The sequence below is a fragment of the Neltuma alba genome, unplaced genomic scaffold (genome assembly GCF_004799145.2).
Source record: "Neltuma alba isolate B1F8T4 unplaced genomic scaffold, ASM479914v2 tig00010388_pilon, whole genome shotgun sequence".
Lineage (NCBI taxonomy): Eukaryota > Viridiplantae > Streptophyta > Magnoliopsida > Fabales > Fabaceae > Neltuma > Neltuma alba.
In genome coordinates this window covers 199,009-223,286 of record NW_021635291.1, presented here as the reverse complement: position 1 = coordinate 223,286, position 24,278 = coordinate 199,009, and the positions used below count along the sequence as shown (strand labels likewise).

The 24,278-nt window shown below is 30.7% G+C and overlaps 2 protein-coding genes across 2 annotated transcripts; both read left to right on the top strand.

The window, feature by feature from the left end:
* The first annotated feature begins 12,533 nt into the window (after positions 1-12,533).
* On the top strand, positions 12,534-22,429 carry LOC114756346 (uncharacterized). Its single transcript, XM_028945282.1, has 4 exons — positions 12,534-13,220; positions 16,309-17,123; positions 20,151-20,742; positions 21,295-22,429. Exons 1-4 carry the CDS (start codon positions 12,534-12,536, stop codon positions 22,105-22,107), a joined length of 2,907 nt encoding a protein of 968 aa, XP_028801115.1. The 3' UTR covers positions 22,108-22,429.
* LOC114756344 (cytochrome P450 CYP736A12-like) lies at positions 22,226-23,354 on the top strand. Its single transcript, XM_028945281.1, has 2 exons — positions 22,226-22,241; positions 22,728-23,354. Exons 1-2 carry the CDS (start codon positions 22,226-22,228, stop codon positions 23,255-23,257), a joined length of 546 nt encoding a protein of 181 aa, XP_028801114.1. The 3' UTR covers positions 23,258-23,354.
* Positions 23,355-24,278: the final 924 nt, after the last annotated feature.

Sequence of the window (24,278 nt, the reverse complement as noted above, 5' to 3'; positions counted from 1 at the left end):
TCTTAACATAGATATATTTCTTGTAATTCTAAATATAAGATTTAGTTTGTAATTTAATTAATTTTAGGAAAAATCCTAATTAAATCTACTTGAGTTATCAAAATTCAAACTAAGGCTTGCACTTTTAACAAATTCCTAATTAAGCCAAGAGGCCTTATTAGAAATTTTTGAATATAGTTAAAAGACTAAAATGCCTTTTTATTATTTAAATAATATTATTTTGAAGACAAAAAAATTAAACCAAGAAAACTTGAATAGTATTTATTTTTAAAAAATATTTTACATAAGAAAATTTGAAAATACTAAAATTTATACTTATAATCAATATGAAATTGTATTGGAAATCTAAATTATTTTTCCAATATTTGGATGGGACAAATGGAATAATATGAACTACTTAATATAAACTTGTACAAAAGAAAAAAAATCATAGAACGTATAAAGACGATAGATCATTTAGCAACATCTCGAAAAAATAAAAAAAGAAGCTAGGTCATAAATTGATTAGAGTAATTACCAATTTGTTAACTTAAAGGGACATTTTAATCTTTTAACAACATTAAAAAATTCCTAATAAGGCTCCTTGACTTAATTAGAGATTTGTTAAAGTGTGAGTCTTAATTTGAATTTTGATATTTCAACAGGGTTTAATTGGAATTCTCCCTTAATTTTATCTTTTATTTGTTATATTGATTATTATTTTTTGAAAAATTTATATATATTATGTAATTTTATTAAAAAATTATTAAATTTTAATGTAAACTTAATGGGATTTAAGTTTTTTTTCCCCCAAAAGTGAGTTGTAAATATCACCAAAAGATTTAGCAAATGCACATTCAGTGGCTGTTCAGCAGAATAATTGGATTAGGGAAGGCGTTGGTTAATATTCTGTCAGACGTGGTTAATGCTTGCTACCGTTTGTTTAGTTCTGTTTGTTTCATTCCCGCTTCTTAAGTTCTGTAGTTGGTTTTGCTCTAAACTGGTTAAATTGGTTCTTTGTTTCTTTACTTTGGCACGGCGGGTGTTAGGTTGTAATGATTGGCCTTTTGGAGAGTATATTTTTCAGTTTAGATTACTAGTCTGTGTAACTTTTTTTGTTGTTGTGATCAATAAGATGAACCCTTTCGGCATGAAAAAACAAAGGCTAAAGGAGCAAGTTTTTTTTGGGCCAGTAAAGGAGTAAGTTTTAAACATTACCGTATTAACATTTGGCCAAAATAAACATTACCGTATTAATAAGTTTTAGAGTTAAGATGCATTTAATATCTGAAACTATCTTTGAAAGTAATTCTAGCGTTCTATAGTATTTTGTAATGCAATTTTACTATTAAAATGTTACCTCCGCTTTTTAATATTAGAGTTCGTTTGACTTTTATTATAGTTTTAAATATAAGACTTTAATCTATTTTATCTCTCATATTTATTCTTTTTTTTAAATAGTTACTGTAATAACAGTAGTTCTAGCTAATATGTTTTATTAGTAAAAATATTTAAAAAAATAATATTTATTTATTATAAATAATTAATTTAACTAATTTTTTAATGTATTCAAATTAATCAACAAATTGTTATATTAAGAGCAAATGTAGCACTAGAAATGGAGCAATTTCCACCCAAGTCAGCAGGATATTAACCTCCGCTATCTCAGTGCCCCTGTTCATCATCTTCATTAGACCGAGACGCGACCTTAGCCACTGTTCTCCTCTTTCGACCGAAGACGGTGAGCAACCCACCATTCTGATCACCAACGATGAATGAATTTCTCCTCTAATTGCTGGCACAGATCTATTCAATCTGTATGTCGGTATTGGCGTCATAGAGCATAGCAATCCCACCAAAAAAAAATTTGAAAAGCACAACTCACTTTGTTTTGTTCATCAAACAGAGCATCATATGCAACAATCAATCAACCTCATCACCGTACAATGGAGGTCCGTGAATAATCGAAAGTACTCCTTTAAGAAACTCTATAGAACGTCCATACCTAACCTTCCTATAAGCTTTACTCCTCTAATCCCATTTATAACAGAAAATATATTTTTGCTCATATTTATAAACATTGAGAGAAATTTTTTATATAAATTTACTTCCTCCGTTTCTTTTTATAAGCAACTTTAAATTAGAAGTTCTTTCTCTAAAATACTTTTATTTACTGGGAGAGAAAAAATATAAGAAAGAGAATAAAAAAATTATTATAATAAAAAAATTATGAAAGAGAGAGAATACAGATGGGGAGAGACTGTGGTTTGAAAAATAAAATAATAAATATATTGAGTATTAAAATAAGTAATTAATGAGAGCAAAATAGAAAATTTTTTACAAAAATTTAAGACAACTTACAAATGTTGTTTACATTTAGAGACAATAGGAGAATGGTAGTTGTTATTTATAAAAAGAGATGGACGGAGTACAAATTTATCATTCATTTATTACTGTATTTATATTATTTATATAATATATATATTAAATAGAGATAGAGTTAAAAAAATTTAGTTTTTAATAAAAATTAATAAAATTTAAGATTTTTCTTGATTTATATAAAATACATTAAAAATAACTTATAAATAATAGAAGTAATTTCTAACCCAGTTCAAACATCAATAGAGCCGTGGCCTTCCTATAGATATCTGCTTGTTCCTTAGCAGCATAAGTCATCAAGTCCATGAACAAGTTAAAGCCGATTCTCGTTTAATTACTTAATTTTTGTACAGTGATAATTTTTACATTAGCAAATCAAAAAAAATAAAACTTTTTCAAGCTCTTTTCTAACTTTCTTCCTTTATCTCCCTACTTAATTCCTTTCCTTCCCTTTTATCATCGTCCAGGCTCCTCTGCTGATTCAATTCCCAGTGGCGCCTTTGGTCCTCCCACGAAAAAGCTCATCATACTTCTCAGTGAAGGAGGAAAATAGCGGCTCAAGTCGCAACCCTAGCGTGAAAATGATGAATAATAGCAATCACCGTGAGAGAGATAACAGTTCTGCTCATCTGGGGTGTGAATTACATCATTTTTAATATATTAGAAGCAAAACTACACAATTAAATATTTTAGATTGTTGGATACACGCTCAAAAATAATTCAGGGTGCATTTAACCCTAAGTTCTATACAAGAAACACAGCCCACCTAAGTACTTTTTTGGATGAGTGTTGTTGTTATCATCATTAAAAGGAGGATAAGGCCAAGCCATAAATAGTGTCGACTCCAGACTCTTTTTCCAGGAACAGTAATAGTGTGGAGCCTATGGTCTTAATTGTATTATATAGTCGTTGTCTCTCCTCTGTCTTCGTCCTACCCACACCAATCTTTTTTCTTGTGTTTCATGCCTTTTTTCTTTGTCACACGAGTTTCTTATTCATTTCTCTTTTATGTCAATTTTTATAAGAAAATTTTTTTAAAAATACTTCTAAAATAATTAAAATCTCAGATTAAAAATAACTAAAAAATTTATTATTATTTATTTTTAAAATATTATCAATTATTATTAAAATGTGATAATGAAAAGTGATTTGAAATTTTAAGATTCAAAGTTATTTTTTGGTATTAGCCGCGTGCCGCCGCCGGCGCAGCAGTAACAATGACAGTCACAGTTGGGCAAGGTCCAATAATAGACAGCTCACATGGAGGCTAGAGGACCGCGGAAGATGTATGAGATTAATTTTTAAAAAAAAAAGTGAAATAATTCTTAAAATAATTGATTATACAAAAAAATATTAGTTGTATTATTGTATACAAAGAAAAGTAAGTTGCATAAAGAAAAGAAAGATGGTTTGCACAAAATATTATTTGAATATAAGAGATTAGTTTGCACATAGAGAAGATGATTTGCATATAAAAAAATTTTATTTGCACAAAGAGAAATTGAGTTGCACATCCCACAAAAGAACATTATTGCACATAAAAGAAGATGAATTACACAAAAAAAAAAAGTTAAATTGCATACAATAAAAATTAAGTTACACAAAATCCTTAAATCTCATTTACCAATTAAATTTTTAATAAGAGATATATCCCCAATTTTTTAAAAAAAATTGTGCAATTATGATAAATAATTGAAAAGAATAACATAAAAAGATTACTAAATCTCAAATAAAAAATTGTAACAATTTTGTAATTTCAGTATTGTCAAGACCTATTATAATGCTGTTACAAAACCTAATTTAAGATTTAATAATTTCAACTTTTTTTTTAATAAAGTTCTTCCTAAATAATTCGACATGCACCGATATCTTTTTCAAACCATATCCAGCATCCCTCATACTAAAATATAGCGGTGCGATTTTATGTTTTATCCATTAAAAATAGAGCAATTCCCATCCCATCCAAACCCATATTTGGATGAAGCGAAAATTAAAGAGGAAAAAAATACCAGAAGGAAAAACCCTCATTTTTTAAAGTTTTTCTTCCTAATATATCTTCCCTCTGTATTTTTCTCCCACCTTTCTCTCCATTCAAACATGACGTTAAAAGAACTTAACGTCGTCTCTGTGTAAAAGCTTCACAGCCGAGGAGTATTGCACTGGGATCTCCAGTCCGAAAATTCATTGCCGGACCAGAACGAGAATCTTCATCCAAGAATGTAGAGTAAGAGGCAATGAAGAGGATTTTTATCGGGTTAGATTGGCAGTCGTTTCAATGGCGTAGCAGCAGCAGCAACTCGGTTACGGAATTTCATGGAATATCAGGTCCCCCAGGAAGACAAATTGGGAGGGCCCAAGAAATTTCAAACTGAACCAAATACCAATAATTTGAGTAGAATAAAAAAAAAAACTAGTTAAGTTAATTATTTGAAATAAATACGTACTGTCTCTTCTAAAACAAGTGTATTGATTAGAACAATTATTATGACAAAAACTATCTTAAGAAAAAAAAATAAACATAAGAGAAAAATTTAATTGCTAGCTTATATTTAGAAACAAAATAAAAATCAAACAAGCTCTTATATTAAGAATAAGAGATAACATTCTAATACAATCCATGAAAAATGCTACCTTCGATCTTAAATATAAGAGCTAATTGACTAATTTGAATAGTTTAGGAAAATAAGTTAAATTAATTATTTGTAATAAATAGATGTTATTTTTCCTAAAATATCATTACTAATCAAGTGTATTGGCTGCAAGTCCTGCAACTACTATTTTTAAAAAGACTATCTTAAAAAAATGTATAAATATGAGAAACAAAATAAATTCAGATATTATATTTATGATCAAAATAAAAATTAAACAAAATCTTATATTAAAGATCGGAAGTAGTATTTAAAGTTCGATGCTCAAGAGGAAAAGTAAAAATCACTGCGTTTGAAGAATCCGCCATGAGAAAAACGGCATAATCGCCGCGGAAGCACAGTATACCAACAAATTGACAAAAGAGCACCATAACAAGTTTGACACGCCAATTTGAGAGAGGCGACTGGAAGTGACGGCCATACATAGTGAGTAAGCAGGAGAGGAACAAAGAGGGCTTGTTTATAATTATGATTTATAAAATAGAAGATAAGTACGTGAGAAAACTCAACATACATAAAACATGCGTATAAACACTTAAATCAAACGATCCAAATGATGCCTCATCATTCCTTGAACTAAATATCTTATTATTCTTATTACATGCCGGTCATTTTTGTTTGTTGCTGGTCAACTTGCAAAAGACTACTTACAAATATGGGAGAAGATCAGGCTGCATATAGGGTTAGAAAATGTAAGGGGCAAGATTGTCAATACATTGCGTGATTATTAAATGCTGAAAAGTATACGCTTCCATGGAATTTCGACCACCATCTTGATGAAAATGGTTTTCCTAAATTATTCACTTCCAAGCAAAAAAATTATAAAAAAAAAACATTGAAGTTTCCCTTCCATTTTCATTTTCATACCACTAGTTTTAAGATGCCAAACGAGTAAGAGTCTTATACACATTAATTCAATTTCAATCTCCCTTCTTTAAAAAAAAAAAAAACAGAGAGAAAATGAATCTGATATATGTTTTTTCTTTTTTATAATTTTATCAATGGCTTGATAAAGTCTCCCAGTTAAAAAATTCTAATATGTCGTTGAACAGTGAACACAGTTCTATCGTCAAACATATAATGATGCTAATTAAAATTTTATATGGTGCACACACTATTAACTTATGAAAAGTATAAAAAAAAATACCTTTGAAATTTCAAAATTTTAAATTAGCAATGACTATAATAATGTGTTGTTATTTGTTTTTTAAATATTGTCAATTGTCATTAAAGTGTAGTAAGACTGATTTAGAATTTTGAAATTCAAATATTTTTTTAGATTTTCCTATTAATTTACTCACTTGTATTTTTTTTTTTTGGGATAAAGGAGTGATTTTATTCCTAATTTTATTTCTCAAGTGTGCTCAACACCCTATGTTTTTTGTAACACTTCACATAATTATATCTATGTATGCGATAAAATACTTCATTTAAAAGTCCATATGTATTTCTAACACTTCATCTAGTCATAATTTCAAAATATTGCTGGCGTAACTTAACAAAATAAACTATTAAAGTCTTAGTCATGGCAAATAAAAATATAATATAGCATGTGTTTGAGGAGCACAAAAGCCTTCACGGCTCACTCTATTAGTGCCCTCTCTTGATTTCTACTAGATTCTTCACCTGAAAATGTTAATATAAAGGATGAGATCAAACATCTCAGTAACTATTGAAATTCTAACCTATACAAGCAAACCATATCTGATAAATAAAAATTCATTTATGTGTGTGTGTGTGTATGAAAATCACGGATTTGATACATTCAACTCAATTTCATTTTTTATTCAACAATATCCCAACATCATTTTTCCAATATATCCAAAAAATAATGCAATATGTAGCCTCCCTTATATCACCGTCCACTCTTATACCGCTGACTGGAACCATAGGCTAATACATAGTCTAATAGGAACTAATCTATTTTACTGAATTATTCTAAACTCACCGATACTGAAGATATATATGACCAAAGGTATAGAATTCAAGCTCGAACTATAACTCCCATTCTTTACAAATAAAATAAGGAGGTGTCATATGTCCCACAGTTTTAATGAATTCCCGGCCAAAGGAAAACAGGAAAAAAGGAGCCCTGACAAGTGCCATCCATATGCACTGAGTGATGGCATACCACGTGGTAATTTATATCCATGTAAATCTCCTTCTATCCTTAACCCAACTATGCATATGTCATATACTAATAATGTTATATCATAAATACATTCCCAAATATATTATTAAAAATAAGATAGGAATAAAATTTCTGAACCATTTAACAGCAACTCATGATAATTCCATAGATAAATATATTTAAATATTGATCATAATTAATAGCAATAAATCTTAACAAAATCAAGTAACATATCCAAATATTTTTTTGAAAAATCATAATGTTATGTTTCAATAATATAAAAATTAGTAAATTCACAATATAATCATACACAATTCACATGTACAAGAAATAATTTTAAGAGTTAAGTGGTACTCTTTAGCTTACAAATATTCACACAAAAATTACTCTAAAATTCTCAAGAGTCTACGAAATTTCACATAAATATTTATTAATATAAAACTCAAAACTACTCTAAAATTCTAAAACTACCCTCTAAACTAAAATTACAAAAATATATTAATTCTCCCAAATTTTGCTATTTATAATGGATATAATATTATTTTGAAAATCAAATTTACATATGAGACTATTTAAATTTAATAACTTAAGTAAATATATTTTTATTACCTAAAATCTAAATATTTCATATTAAAATCTCAATTATTTATTATAATCTTATTTAAAAAAATTTCTTAAACCAATCAATTCTTTTGAATTATAAATAAACTATAACTTTATCTAATTTCATAAAATTCTCAGTTTATAATTTTTCAAGCTTTCAAAAACTATTTCAATAATATATTTCACCTATTTAACATTCAAACGGATTAAAATTTCAATAATATATTAAATAACTCAAATAAACTATTTAACTTAAATTTAATTAGTAAAAATATTCTATATTTTCAAATAACAAATTTTTCAACTAGAATCTTAATTTAAAATTCTCAAAACAATCATTGAACAGATATAAACCGATTAAAATTCCTTAACAACGTATCTTTAAATTTCTACAGTCATATATTGTCAAAACTCTGATTCACTTCATATCCAAATGGTAAAATTTTCTCTGAACATTATAACGATACTAATAATATAATGCTTTAAATATATAGAAGATACTCTTAAAGAAAATTTGATAAAAATAGGTATATTTGTGTACCTAAGTGGTCCCTAAAACTTGTCACGTATCCTGCAACTCAACTCACTTGCTCTCTTTCTCTTCTCTGCCTCTCACTCTCTCTTTCTCTACTTCTCGCACAAAGTGAAAGGAAGACAAAGACCACATGTGTTTAATATCATGATATTTAATTCTCTTTCTTGATTTTCTTCTGTCTACACCCATCCTATTTCTTCTTCAATTGCCCCTTATATTTTGTTTTTCAACCTGCATCCTTCCTTTTTCCTTCTCAATTAATACCACTTCCAATTTTTCTATCTTCATTTACTACTCCTCCCCAGCATTCTTTCCTCATCTGTTCATTCCTTTCTTTTTTTCTTCTCTTCATTTAATACTCCTTCCCAACATTCTTCTTTCATTGAATACACTCCATTTTTTTTAACCTCATCTACTACCGTCCCTCAAAATTCTATTGATAAGTCAAATGCCACAACTTTCCACCAAATTCGGTTGTCTCTTTAAAAAAAAAAAAATAGTATGTTACATTTTTAGTAGTACAATTTGACTCAATTTTTTTTTTGGGACATACCTCTTAGGAATGCAATTTTACCCTAATCTTATTTTTTTGGGCTATTATTTTACTCTTGATCTTCAGGTGCAATTTTACCCGTGACGGGTAAGATTACTCCAAAAAAGGTCATAGGTAAAATTACACCATTAAAAAGATTGGGGTGTTGGATACACTTAAAAAATAAGATTAAAAGTAAATTTCCACCTTTATCCTTCTCTTTTAACATTTCATTTAATTTTAACCATCATTGTCATGTGAGATTTGCCGTCTTTTTTTTTTAGGTGAGACAAAGATATTCCTAAATCATATTAGACTTGAGACTGATTCCTTTCAAGTCTGAAGTGGTTAAGGAATAATTATCCCAACAAGTACGCTTCCCAGAATTTAAACTTTTATTCTCCTCTATATGGAGATGAGGCTGCTACTACTTTAATTAACAGCTTATTGGTATTTGTCATCTTCTATTTACACAAGGAAGTGTGAGTCTATGATTATCGTTTTATTATGAAGCAACTTAAAAAAAATGCTTTTATATAAATAGAGATAAAAAAATTTTCCCATAGTTATTTTGTATGTCATAAGATTATTTTTAAAACGCCAATTCAAACAAATAACAGGTTGAAGTACTTGGCGGTCCCTACTCCTTGGAGAACATATGATAAAGTTGACGTGCTCGGCGGGCTAAAAGAACAAATGAACCACGTGAAATGTCGTGGTACAATGTCTCCCGCCCAAAACATGCATAATCGTATCACTAATTTATAGAAACTATAGAAATTACTTAAATTAGTTTTTATAAAAAGTTATGTGCTACTTTCAATTCTTAATATAAGAGTATGTTTGTTTTTTATTTTAGTTCTAAATATAAGAATTAAATCTAATTTGTTTCTAATATTTATCTATTTTTTTAAAATAGTCTTTGTAATAATAGTAGTTCTAACTAATACATTTGTTTAATAAAAATATTTTAAAAAATATATTTATTTATTACAAATAACTAATTTAACTAGTTTTTTCAATCTACTCAAATTAATCAATGCGCTCTTATTAAAGACCAGAGGCAGTATTAACTTCCTCAAAGTATTTTTTAATTATTTGTATTGAAAATTATTTCATTAATAGAAGACAATCAAATTAAAAAAAATAAATTAAAATGTGATATTTAAGATTTAAGAACAATTTTTTGTACTAATTTTATATTTAGCTCAGAAAGAGCAGTAATTTTTGGTCCCAAGGAAAAAAAAGAAAGAGTAGTAATTTTTATTTTTATTTTTGTGCCTAAAAAGAGTAGTAATCAATGGATGTCAGGAATCGTGAATCACGTGAAGCTGGCCAGCCGAACTCGGGCAGCCTCCTTTTTTGACCGGATCACTACAGTAAAAATAATAGAAAAATAATACTCTTCCTATGTTTAATATAGAATCTAATTATTGAATTAGTTTTGATCTTAAATATAAGATCTATTTATTATATTTATTAATTTTTTTAAATTACTCCTATAGATACTCCCTCAACCATAATCAAGTTAAAAAAAAAAAGATAGAGTACTAAAAAAGATGATTATGATATTTTAAGAAAAATGTGTCACATTTTTTATAATGAACTAACTTACCTAATTTCCTTAATCTAATCAAATTAGTTAAATATGTCTTATATTAAGAATTGAAAGAGTACTTCAGTTTGAAAATATCTAAATAACTTTTATTTTAGTTGTATATGACTAATTAGAGATTTTTAAATTTATTACAATTACCATATTGCCCTGAATAAATTTAAAAGAAAAAAAAGATAAGCATGCATAGGTTATACCACCTCCTTTAACGTGGTTAATAAGTTTTATAACATTATTAATAATTTTCTTATCATTTTTAACAATAGGTTTTTCAAGAAATTAAAAAAATGACACTTTATAATTTTAGTAACACTGTTAACAGGTTATATAATGATATTAATAATTCGCATAATGTTATTAATCATATGATTTAAGAGTTTTTTTTCCACTTAGAGAGATTAGTTATGACATCATAAATGAAATTTTTTAACAATTCATGTAACAGGGGTGACAGATTCTTTGATACTATTAATAATTTTGTTATTGCTTTTGACAATAGGTTTTTTTAGGGAATTAAAAAAGTGTTACTTTTACAACTCCAATAACATTATACAAGTCATGTATTGATTCGTATAATGTTATTAACCATATGATTTGAGAGCTTCTTACACTTTGAGAGATTAGTCATACCATCAGAAATGAAAAATTATAAAATTTCTGTTGAGCTGTTAACAAGTTCTTTAACTCTATTAGCAAGTTTATTATCACTTTTAACAATAGACTTTGCAAGAAATTAAAAAAGTTTTATTTTTACAACCTCAGTAACGTTGTTAACAACTCGTATAATGATGTTAATAATTCATATAATGTTATTAACCATGTCATCTAAGAGTTTCTTACCCATGAAAAGATTGATCATGGCACCATAAATGAAAAATTTTACAGCACTTGTAATGCAGTTAACAAATTGTTTAACGTTATTAACAAGTTTGTTATCACCTTTAATGACATGTTTTTCATGAAATTAAAAAAAATGGTATTTTTATAACTTCAGCAACATATTATTAAAGGCGATAATAAACTTGTTAATAACATTAAAAAACTTGTTAACTACGCTAAAGAAGTTGTTAACCTATACACCTACTTCTCCTTCTCTCTTTGAAAAATTACTCAGGGTAATATGGTTATTTCAATAAATTTAAAAATTCTTAATCAGTCATATATGATTAAAAAAATTTTATTATTCAGGTGACTATATGGAAATTTTTAAATTTAAATATCATTTTTTTGTCATTTTCTCATCACTGCAATCCAAAATTGAGTTTCCCCTTTTTTTTTTTTAAAAAAAAATAAATTTTCCATTTCTATTAAAATACGAGGGTCAGGTTCTTTACATATGTTAAATTTTTTATTCATACATAATCATGTACTCTATTTTTTATATGATTTTATAATTAAATAATGATATTTTAAAAGTAGAACAGTTGACTAAATGTGATTAGATAACTTAATGTAAGTAACTTATGAATTTTACTCTTACTTAATATATATTTTTAAAATATCAATTTATATAATAATAAATAAAAAGTGAAGTTACATATTACTTCTGATTCAAATTCTAAAATCTTATTTATAGTTTAAAAATAAAATTTTATAATTAGGATGAAGCAGATTTTACCTAGAAAGTTCAACAACATGGCTTGTAAACGGGGGAAAAGACGGTTCCCCACTTGAAAAGGACATGAGAAGTACCGGTTCGGAGCACTGCTTCATCACCAGCATTAATTAATTATTTTTTAAATGCCAAGCGAATCAAATTGTGCCTGGGCTTCGTTACATGATAATAGTGTGCTTGTAGCCGTGTAATGCAACCGAAATCATTCAACATATGAGTAGTTTATATTTAAAATTTTCCATGGTAAGTTTATTTTTAAAATTTTTTAATTATAATATTATTTTTATATTAAATTCAGTATCAATTAAAATAAAGAATTATTTAAAATCTTTTTAAAAATTAAATTAAATTTGGAAAATTCAAAATCAATCTAGGTGGTTTCCGCTATTAGCTCAGAGAGTAGGTCCTCGTCAAATTCCACTATTAGCTCATTATTATATACCTCGTGATCGAAGAGAGAAATATCATCAACATGATGTTCTATGCGACCATAGAAATGCCCACCACATTATTGCTCATATTATCTTTTATCAGTTTTATGTTCCTTCTGCACAAAGTCTTCTCCGATCGGAAACAAAAAAAGAACGATCAGAAACGACCACCAGGTCCGCTGGCTCTGCCGGTCATCGGAAACCTCCACATGTTGGGTTCACTTCCTCACCGGACCCTTCAATCATTAGCCAAGCGATATGGTCCGATCATGTCGTTGCGGCTGGGGCAAGTCCCGGTGGTTGTAGTCTCCTCACCTGAAGCAGCCGAGCTGTTCCTAAAGACCCACGACTTAACATTCGCGAGCCGACCTAAGAGTCAGTTTTCCGAGTTCATCTTCTACGGCACCGCCGGTATGGTGACAAGTGAGTATGGCCCGTACTGGCGCAACATGAGGAAGCTTTGTATTCTGCAACTTCTTAGCTCGTCAAAGGTTCAGTCGTTCAGTCCTTTACGGAGGAAAGAGTTGGGATTAGTAGTTACGTCGTTAAGGAAGGCCGCGGCGGCGCGTGAAGTTGTTAATCTGAGCGAGGCGGTGAAGAAACTTATAGAAGATGTAACGTACATGATGGTTCTGGGGCGCAACACAGATGACCAGTATGATTTGAAAGCACTTGCTCAAGAGATCATGTGCCTGGGCGGGACATTTAATCTTGCAGATTTTGTCCCTTGGCTAGGAGCTTTTGATATCCAGGTATTAAACAAAACTAAATACATATTATTTAGGGTTCTAATGCCGTGGTGTCTAACGTTTTTCTTAATGTCTGATCGAAAACTCGTTTGAAATGATTTAAAACAGTTTTACACTCACGATTTACAATTGGAGAAATTTTATGTTAGCATACGTAAAACGTACTTGTTCGTGTTGATTATCATGATTCCAAACGGGCCCTAAATTTTTTTGGAAAAATTGTAATAAAGTCTTACATAAGAGAATTAAATATAAAAAAATCCCGTAAAATCATCAAATTATTCTGAAATATCAAAAGATCTCATTGTAAGAAATTCTGATCTGTTTGTTTAATTACCAAATTATCCTTATTATTATTTTTTAAAGTATTCATTAAAGTGCAGTCATTAATAATTTAAGGTGTAGCAATTAACAATTATTGCAGTAGCTATGGACAATACTCATGTATTATATTTTTGTGATGCGCTGAGAAAATGTGTTGTTATTACCTGTTGTGCTAGTTTTTAATTGTTACATCTTAAGTTATTAAGTTATCAACGACTACTCTTTCAGTTGTCAATACATACTTAAAAAAATAAGGGGAAGTTAGTAATTAAACAAATAAAATCTTTTGCAATGAAGTTTCTTGAGATTTCAAAATAATTTGATGATTTCAATGTACTTTTTTATACTTAATTCTATTGGGTGGGATGTCATTGCAATTTTTCCAATTTTTTTTGTTGATGATTAGTGATATTTTGATATAAAATGATGTAGTTTTAAATTTTTCTACGTTTTGTCATAGAAAAGCAATTTTAAAGTACACCATTTAAAATTATTGATATTTTAAAGTATTTTTATGTGAAAAATAGTAAAAAAATTTAAAACTACACCTTTTTATATCCGTAAGATATCAAAATATCACTACTTTTATGTAGGATGTAATGATAAATAGAAACAAGAAAAAGAACATTTGAAAAGTTGAGCATTACAAGAGACATTAGAGAGCCATTAGGGTACCCTTGTTAATTAACAATAGAATTCATGGTGGGTTTTTCTTGAAAAAAAGATAGAAAAATGACATATTAATTTCATAATGCTCAAAATATCAGCTCAATTTAAAAAATCCTATTTATTATCATGTTAAATGAAAAGACCAAATTACCCTTCATTTTATTTATTGTTTTTAAAATACCAAAGCCCTCACTGGCCGGTTGGTCACCAGAGCTCCGGTGACCGGCTGACAATTGGTCATTGGAGCTCTGTCGGTGAGAAATAATTTTTTTAAATTTTTTTACCACTTTAATATAATGATTAATAACTTTTGTAACGCTATTGACAACTTCAGTATAACAGTTAATAATAGGTTTTCTGGGAAATTCAACAAGCTCTGGCAGCCGGAAATAATTTTTTTGAAAATTTTTACAATTTCAGTATAACGGTTAACAACTTTTGTAACGCTATTAACAACTTCAGTATATCAGTTAACAACAGGTTTTTCAGGAAATTCAACAATTTGTCACCAGAGCTCCGGCGGCAGAAAACAATTTTTTTTTGAAAATTTTTATAATTTTAGTATAACAGTTAACAACTTTTGTGACACTATTAACAATTTCAATATAACAGTTAAAAACAGGTTTTCTGGGAAATTCAACAAGCTTCGGCGGCCGGAAATAATTTTTTTTGAAAATTTTTACAATTTCAGTATAACAGTTAACAACTTTTGTAAAACTATTAACAACTTCAGTATAGCAGTTAACAATAGGTTTTTCAGAAAATTCAACAATTGGTTGCTGGAGTTCTGCAGCCGAAAACAATTTTTTTGAAAATTTTTGCAATATTAGTATAACAGTTAACAACTTTTGTAACGCCATTAACAACAGATTTTTCAAGAAATTCAAAAAGTAGCATTTTTACAACTTCAATAATGCCGTTAACAAGTTGCGTAACTCTATTAACAATTTCTGTATATCATTTAACAATATGTTTTCTTAAAAATTAAAAAAATGGCATTTTTACAACTTTAACAGTTTTTTTTTTTGAAAATTTTTACAACTTCAGTATAACGGTTAACAACTTTTGTAATGTTATTAACAACTTCAGTATAGCAGTTAACAACAAGTTTGCAGAAAAAATTCAAAAAGTAGCATTTTTACAACTTCAGTAATGTCGTTAACAAGTTTCATAACTCTATTAACAATATCGGTATAGCATTTAACAATAGGTTTTCTTAAAAATTAAAAAAAATAGATTTTTATAACTTTAACAACTATTTTTAAAATTTTTTTTTACAATTTCAGTATAATGGTTAACAATTTTTGTAACTCTATTAACAACTTCGATATAGCAGTTAACAACAGGTTTTTCAGCAAATTCAAAAAGTAGCATTTTTACAACTTTAGTAATACCATTAACAAACTCAAAAACTTGTTTTTAACCGCTATACTGAAATTGTTAATAATGTTACAAAAGTTGTTAACCGTTATATTGAAGTTGTAAAAATTTTCAAAAAAAAATTGTTTTCCGCTGTCGGAGCTCTGGCGACCAATTGTTGAATTTTCCAAAAAACCTGTTGTTAACTAATATACCGAAACCGTTACTAGTATTACAAAAGTTGTTAACTGTTATACTGAAATTGTAAAAATTTTCAAAAAAATTGTTTCCAACCGCCGGAGCTTGTTGAATTTGCTAGAAAACTTCTTATTAACTGCTGTACTGAAATTTTTAATAATGTTACAAAAGTTGTTAACTGTTATGCTGAAGTTGCAAAAATTTTCAAAAAAATTATTTCTGACCGACAAAGTTCCGGTGACCAATTGTCAGCCGGCCACTGAAGTTCCAGTGACTGCTATCGCTGGAGCTTCGGTGACTACCACCGTCAGAGCTTCGACGACCGGCCGGTCAGTAGGGGCTTTGGTATTTTAAAAACAATAAATAAAATGAAAGACAATTTGGTCTTTTCATTTAACATGATAATCCCAATTTGGTCTCTTGAGACCAAAATGGGATTTCTTAAATTGAGCAGATGTTTTGGGTATTAAGAATTTAATATGTCATTTTTCTGTCTTTTTCCTTTTTCCTTGTCTAATTATTTGACTCCTGACTTGGCTAGGGATTAAAACGAAGGTCAAAGAAAACAAGCAAAGCACTTGATGATTTGCTGGAGAAGATAATAAAGGAGCACGAGGAAGAAACTCCTAATGTGCATAAAAACCAAGACTTCATAGACATCTTGCTCTCCCAATTGAACCAGTCCATATCGGATTCCCAAAGCGACCAAAAAATCATTAATCGAACAAATATCAAGGCAGTTGTGGTTGAAATGATTGTTGCAGCACTTGAAACATCTGCAACTGCAATTGAATGGGTCTTCTCAGAACTCTTCAAACATCCAAGAGTGATGAAAAATCTTCAAGATGAGATAAAAAGTATAGTTGGAATGAGCAGAAAGGTTGAGGAAATAGATTTACTGAAATTTAATTACTTGGATTTGGTGGCGAAGGAGACTTTCAGGCTGTACCCTGCAGGACCGCTATTACTTCCTCGAGAATCAAGGGATGATATTATAATTGGTGGATATCACATTGAGAAAAAATCAAGGGTTCTTATAAATGCATGGGCCATAGGAAGAGATTCCAACGTGTGGTCAAATAATGCTGAAACATTTTACCCAGAAAGGTTTATGAACAGTGGCATAGAGCTTCAAGGCCAAGATTATGAGTTGATACCATTTGGTTCTGGTCGAAGAGGTTGTCCAGGGATTCAGTTGGGTCTCAGGACAGTGAAACTGGTTATAGCTCAATTGGCGCATTGTTTTAATTGGGAGCTTCCTTCTGGTATGAGTCCTACAAATGTGGACATGAGTGAGGAGTTTGGACTCTCAATAACAAGAGCCAACCACCTACTAGCAATTCCAAGTTGTCGCCTGTCTAGTGAAGCATTTGAAGAATAAACCAATCTGGAAAATACGCATAATTTATATGTTTGAGTATTAGAGATAATTTTATGTGAAGTACTATGGGGTACTAAATGTTAGTACTTCTCCTAGTGAGAATTCAAATATTGGTTTGAGAGATTAGTTCTTTCTACTGGATCAATCTTGATTATTAGTTAGACGCTTGAGTGTGGATGTACTATTTCAATATTTCAATATAGCATATATATAATTATATATACATTTAATATCTCTCTCTTTTCTTCCCATGTTGAAACATCGACGAAAAGAAAACTTCAGTAAAATGCCAATATGCATGTGTACTGTTTACATACTAAAAATAAAAGTTTCTGAAGAGTGTGAAAACCACGAATGATGATATTATAAAACTCAGGGATTACGCTAGATGACATTATATAATTCTATGTACTTTTACTGCTCCCTCGGAATAATTCTTAATATTTTCAAATTTATACAAAAAAATTTACTGAATTAACATTGCTTTCCATATTAATTTTTTTTCTCATCGATCTCTTACACATTATTTATTTGCTCTCTTCTTTCCCGTTTATCTTCTCAAAACGATTGGAGGCTGAGATTTTACTTTCAAGCTTCCGCTGGTTCCCCTCAAGGTGATGATAGCTGTCCCTGTTTTAATTAATTCCAATCACCCTGCTCGGCCGAGCGAGAGAGAATATTTTATTTCTCTGGAAATATGGATCATATCGTTTTGCTGCTTTCCAATTTGATTTGATGACCACTCCGATGTGAATATATTGATATCAATTTATCAATATCTATACGCTTTGGACCAAGTGTCTTTCATTCCAAAGCAAACAATCGATTAATCATGTTCGTTTAACATTAATCAGGGAGCAAGTCAAGATTTAAAAGTGAAGGGATCCATATTAAAAAATACAAATATTTTTAATAGGCAACAAATTTAGATTTTTTTTTTAATTTTTGTAAATTAATTATTTAGCTTTTAAATACCACCTCCGGCCCCACCATCCCTCCCTATCACCGGAAATTAGCCTTCACATGTGAAGGGCACAAGAGATAATCAGGCCCAAAAAACCTAAAAATACAAGAGACAAGCGTCCGATCCATTTTCCTAGAATAGTGTGTGGGCTCCATCTTCGGATCGCATCCAAAGCGGATATGTTTATTATGGGTGAAAACGAAATTAAGGTTTTAAAAATAATTTTAAAATATACAAAATAAATATATAAAAAGATTTTACCTCAATTTACATAAAATATTTTTTTTGAATATGTTTTTGTTATAATCCAAACACCTCAGTTCGGGGAAAGAGGAAGAGGTGGGAGACACGATGAAGTCACCGGAGAGAACGCGATGGCGCATGAAGCCGTGGACATTATAGAGGTGGATATGAAAGTAATAGACAACATGATTTATATGATGATAATGGCCCCATTTGGTAAAGCAGTGGAAATTTCCCATAAACACATTTCACATAAGTCAAGACAAAACTCCTCTCACATACTTGTCTCGTATTTCGTAAATTATTATTGAAAAGCTACTTATGAACTGTTTCAAACTGACTCATAAGCTGTTAATTTTAATTTATAATTTATTGTAGTTTTTGATTCGTCCATCCAAACAACAACTAAATTTCTAATTGGACTTTTGTCCAATTTAAGATACTTTTAACCTCCTGAAAAGCCCAACCAAACAGGCACAATAGGAGGGTTGTATCTCTTCTCCTTAATCTAAACGCTACTCAATAACTAAAATTCATTTTCCTGTCATTTTATTGCGGTCGTGGAAGTGTAACGTTCTTATAAATTTTTGAAAAATTTGTAATAAGATCACACTCAAAAAAATTAAACACAAAAAATCCCTTAAAATCATCAAATTAATCTGAAGTCTCAAAAATTCATTTATTTAACTACTAAACTGTCCCTTTTTTTTTTAAAAAAAATATGCATTGATAATTAAAAGAGCAATCGTTAATAATTTAAGGCGTAATGATTAACAACTATCACCTATGATTAACAACTATCGCGACAAGTAATAGTGATAGTTGTTAATTGTTACGCCTTAAATTGTTGACGAGAACTCTTTTAATTGTCAATCCATACTTAAAAAAATAAAATAAAGGCATGTCAGTAATTAAACAAGTAGAATCTCTTGTAATGAGATTTCTTGAAGCTCTATATTAATTTGATATTTTAAGGAACTTTTTTGTATTTAATTGTAGATGATATTTTGTTACAATTTTTCCTAAATTTTTTTCTGTTTTTTCCCCATCAAACATTTCATTCTTTTTTACTTTTAAATATTCTATGATATGTGCAAGTCTTTGGAAGAAGGACACAGCTAATGCTTTGCATCTTTGGCGGCTCACGCTATCTCTTCACTTGGCTTCCTGTGGGTTGGCCCTTCCAATCAGAATTCTACAGTTGGGCAAGCTCTCGGTAAAAACACTATTATAACGAGTACTAAACCTTTAGGAAAAGTGGAAAACAATATCTCAAAAGCTAATCATTAGAGTTGCTCAAGAGCACAAAGCCTTATAAAATTTTTAGGAAAAATTTCCATTAAGGACGCAGTTAAGGTTTTATTTCAAATAGCTTTCAAAATATTTTGAAATGTCACTGCAGAACTATAAGTTACATGGAGCAAGTCAATAGCATCAACTTGTTATTAATTTTAGTTTTATTAGCTGGATGTTAGATATTTTTGTTTTTCAACGGGAGCCAGCTTTCAAGTTTGAACTTTGAACCTTAGCAGCTCAGGCGGCTAATTAATGCTTGACTAATATTAATCATTTAAATATTCTTACTGACAAAGTCGGATTGCTTCATCGGACCTCATGAAATCCCCCTCCTCCAGGGCTACTTTGACTGGAACACCACAAGACGGAAACAATCTCATTGAAGCCTATCATCAAACATGGATCCTTCAACGCTAGCCATCCCTGCAGTGATATTTCTCTCGTTTCTCTTCATCCTAACACAGCGTCGGAAACACAGCAGACATGGCCAGAATGGGAGACAGCCACCGCCAGGTCCACCGGCTCTGCCGATCATCGGTAACCTCCATTTTTTGGGTCAACTCCCCCACCGCGACCTTCAATCCATGTCCAGTAAGTATGGACCCATCATGTCCTTTCGGTTAGGACAAGTACCGGCGGTGATAATTTCCTCATCGGAAGCCGTCCAAGCGTTGCTCAAGGCCAACGACGCTGTTTTTGCCAGCCGTCCCAGGCTTCAAGCCAACGACATCCTTACCTATGGATCCAAAGGCATCGTATTTTGCCAGTATGGACCTTACTGGAGGAACATGAGGAAATTGTGCACCTTGCATCTTCTCAGTGCGTCAAAAGTGGAGTCTTTCGCTCCTCTGAGGAGGGAAGAGTTGCAGGCCGTTGTCAAGTCCCTTGAAGAAGCTGCGGCGGCGCGTGAGGTTGTAGACGTGAGCCAGGTGGTGTCCGGGGTTATAGAGAACATTGTCTATAAGATGATACTGGGGTGTAACAAGGCTGACTTACTTGATTTGAAGGTGTATATTCACGAAGCAATGAGGCTCACCGGTGCTTTTAATCTAGCGGATGTCGTGCCTTGGCTTGGGCGATTTGATCTTCAGGTATGAAATAAACTCCGTTATCTTTTATTTTCCTTTTTTTTTCCCGGAATTTTAGAGGCACTGTACATTTTTTTATTTTAAAGAAAACTTTTTTGACGACATGATCGAACCAACTTTATTAAAAAATACACAAGATGCCCTGAGTCTAATGGAATCACTTCGCCTAGACGTCGGGCACATATGTGGGGTCATTCACAATAATCATCAATTATACTACCTCATATTCTTAATATGCTCGCAAATTTGATTTTTAATTTAATTTTAAATATAAGACTGCAATCAGTTTTATTTTTTATGTTTATTTTTTTTCAAAATAGTTTTTTTTAATAATTACATATGTTAAAGATTTCATTAAAATAATAATTTTAATTAATATGCATTATTAGTAAGAGTATTTTATGAAAACAGTAACTATTTATTGTAAATAACTAACTTAACAAATTTTTTTATTTTCTTCAAACTAGTGAACTAATTTTTATATTAAAAAGAGGAGATAAAATCAAATAAATAGTACTGGACCCTTAATCAATTGAAGTTGTGCTATACGATTAGGGACTGAAACGAGCCACCACAAAAATCGGTAAAGCATTTGACGAAATACTAGAGAAGATAATTGAAGAGCATGAAGGTGCTATTAACTCACCAAAGGACCGACAAGACTTCATAGACATACTGCTCTCATTGATACACCACGCCGTGGACGGACAAAACTATGGCATTGAACGAACTAACATTAAGGCTATTGTACTGGACATGATTGCTGGGGCATTCGAAACTTCTACCTCTGTCATTTTGTGGGCCTTATCTTCACTGATAAGGCATCCTAGGGTTATGAAAACCCTTCAAGAAGAGCTGGAAACTGTGGTTGGAAGGAACAAAATGGTGGAAGAGACAGACTTAGCAAAGCTTCATTATTTAGATATGGTGATCAAGGAGACCCTGAGATTATACCCTGCAGGAGCATTGATCCCTCGAGAGTCAACGGAGGATGCGGTAGTTGATGGTTACTATGTGAAGAGAAACACTCGAGTTCTAATCAATATGTGGGCTGTAGGAAGAGATCCTAAGGTCTGGTTTAATGCCGAAGATTTCTGTCCGGAGAGGTTTGTTGAGAAGAATGTTGACTTTCGAGGACTTGACTTTGAGTTCATACCGTTTGGATCTGGTCGCAGAGGATGTCCTGGGATACACATGGGTTTGGTTACAGTTAAATTCGTCGTAGCTCAATTGGTTCATTGCTTTAATTGGGAGCTTCCGTTGGGACAGGATCCGAATGAATTGGACATGAGTGAGAAATTTGGCTTGTCACTCCCGAGAGCCAAGAACCTGTATGCTGTGCCAACTTCTCGCATTAAGTCCCATTAAAACTTGTTTGGAGTGCCCTGTACCGACGTACAATAAATATGATATGTAGAGTGGCTAGTTTAATACTTCCTTCATTCTTAATTATAAGACCTCATTTATAATTTATAGATAATGTCTTATGATTAAGACCGGAAGTAATAAATAAAATGGTACGTACCTATTCTGTTAGGTAGTCTCATATGAATATATATATACATAGAGAGAGAGAGTGATAAACAGAGTATTCTGCATCTCTGTTTGTTACGCCTGTGGGTGATGCTTGGGTAACTGGTTGGAATTGGAAATTAGTGACTGGAAAAATATTCAAAATAGTATTTCAGAATAATTGCTCGTTGAAAAATATTCATCGCAAGAGGCCAAAACATCAATATTCAAAATGGTTTCTTCAAAATTGGCAACGCCTGCCCTGCTCCTTTTCTGACATTCTTATTCAGGGTACCTTCTGCCTTCCAGAACATCCATTTTCCTCCAATTGTACGACGTCGTTTTTGCGAGCGGCACAGCTTATACGCCACGCCCCCCCTCCATAGTCCATATGGAATCTTTCTATAGTGGGAATTGAAGGGGTCTTCTCAGAACTCTTCAAACATCCAAGAGTGATGAAAAATCTTCAAGATGAGATAAAAAGTATAGTGGGAATGAGCAGAAGGTCGAGGAACTACATTTACTGAAATTTAATTACTTGGATTTGGTGGTGAAGGAGACTCTCAGGCTGTACCCTGCAGGGCCACTGTTACTTCCTCGAGAAACAAGGGAAGATATCATAATTGGTGGATATCACATTGAGAAAAAATCAAGGGTTCTTATAAATGCATGGGCCATAGGAAGAGATTCCAACGTGTGGTCAAATAATGCTGAAACATTTTACCCCGAAAGGTTTATGAACAGTGGCATAGAGCTTCAAGGGCAAGATTATGAGTTGATACCATTTGGTTCTGGTCGAAGAGGTTGTCCAGGGACTCAGTTGGGTCTCAGGACAGTGAAACTGGTAATAGCTCAATTGGTGCATTGTTTTAATTGGGAGCTTCCTTCTGGTATGAATCCTACAGATTTGGACATGAGTGAGGAGTTTGGACTCGCAATAACAAGAGCCAACCACCTACTAGCAATTCCAAGTTGTCGCCTGTCTAGTGAAGCATTTGAAGAATAAACCAATCTGGAAAATACGCATAATTTATATGTTTGAGTATTGGAAATAATTTTATTTGAAGTATTATGGGACACTAAATGTAGATACTTCTTCTTGCGAGAATTCAAATATTGGTTTGAGAGATTAGCTCCTTCTATTATTACATGTATAATGAAACGTCTTGTCTATTTCAATATTTCAATATAGCATATATATATAATTATATATACATTTAGGGTGTGTTTGGATGAAACCAAACCGTGGTTTGGAAAAGTTATTCTGGAGAATAGATTTTGGGAAGAATAAATTCTAGAAAGAATAAATTTTATGAAAAAATGATTTTGAGAAGTGAAAGTGTTTGGATAGTTGTTATCAGAAGCACTTTTTATATATACAAATTACTAAAAAAAAGATATAAGTTAATATGATAATTACAGAAAAAATAGATTTTATGATATATTTTAATTTGAAGGAATAAAATTGTTAATAATATATTTTTTATTAACATAATTAATAATACATAAGATAATATAATTAATAAATAATTAATCTGTATATATCTTTATAAAATATAAGATTAAATATGTTTATAAAAAAATATGTTTATAAAAAAAATAACAAGATACATATCTTATAGGCTCTCACACTCTTCCTTTTTTCTCCAAAAGCAAAATTTTTTTGCTTTTTCCAAAACTATGGTTTTGACCCAAAACCATGGTTTGTACAAATTGGGTGGGTGTTTGGGTGACTTATCACCCAAACCATGGTTTGAGGTGTCACCCAAACGGTGCCTTAATATCTCTCTCTTTTCTTCCCCTGTTGAAACATCGACGAAAAGAAAACTTCAATAAAATGCCAATATGCATGTGTACTGTTTACATACTAAAAATAAAAGTTTCTGAAGAGTGTGAAAACCACGAATGATGACATTATAAAACTCAGGGATTACGCTAGATGACATTGTATAATTCCATGTACTTTTACTGCTCCCTCCGAATAATTCTTAATATTTTCAAATTTATACAAAAAAATTTACTGAATT

What these genes read in the sequence shown, in the direction of transcription:
- LOC114756346 (XM_028945282.1), top strand. Translation starts at nt 12,534, where the DNA reads ATGCCCACCACATTATTGCTCATATTATCTTTTATCAGTTTTATGTTC. An exon ending in GCAATTCCAAGTTGTCGCCT is followed by an intron (nt 17,124 to 20,150) that starts GTCTAGTGAAGC and finishes CCAGAATGGGAG; the next exon opens with ACAGCCACCGCCAGGTCCAC. An exon ending in TTGGGCGATTTGATCTTCAG is followed by an intron (nt 20,743 to 21,294) that starts GTATGAAATAAA and finishes CTATACGATTAG; the next exon opens with GGACTGAAACGAGCCACCAC.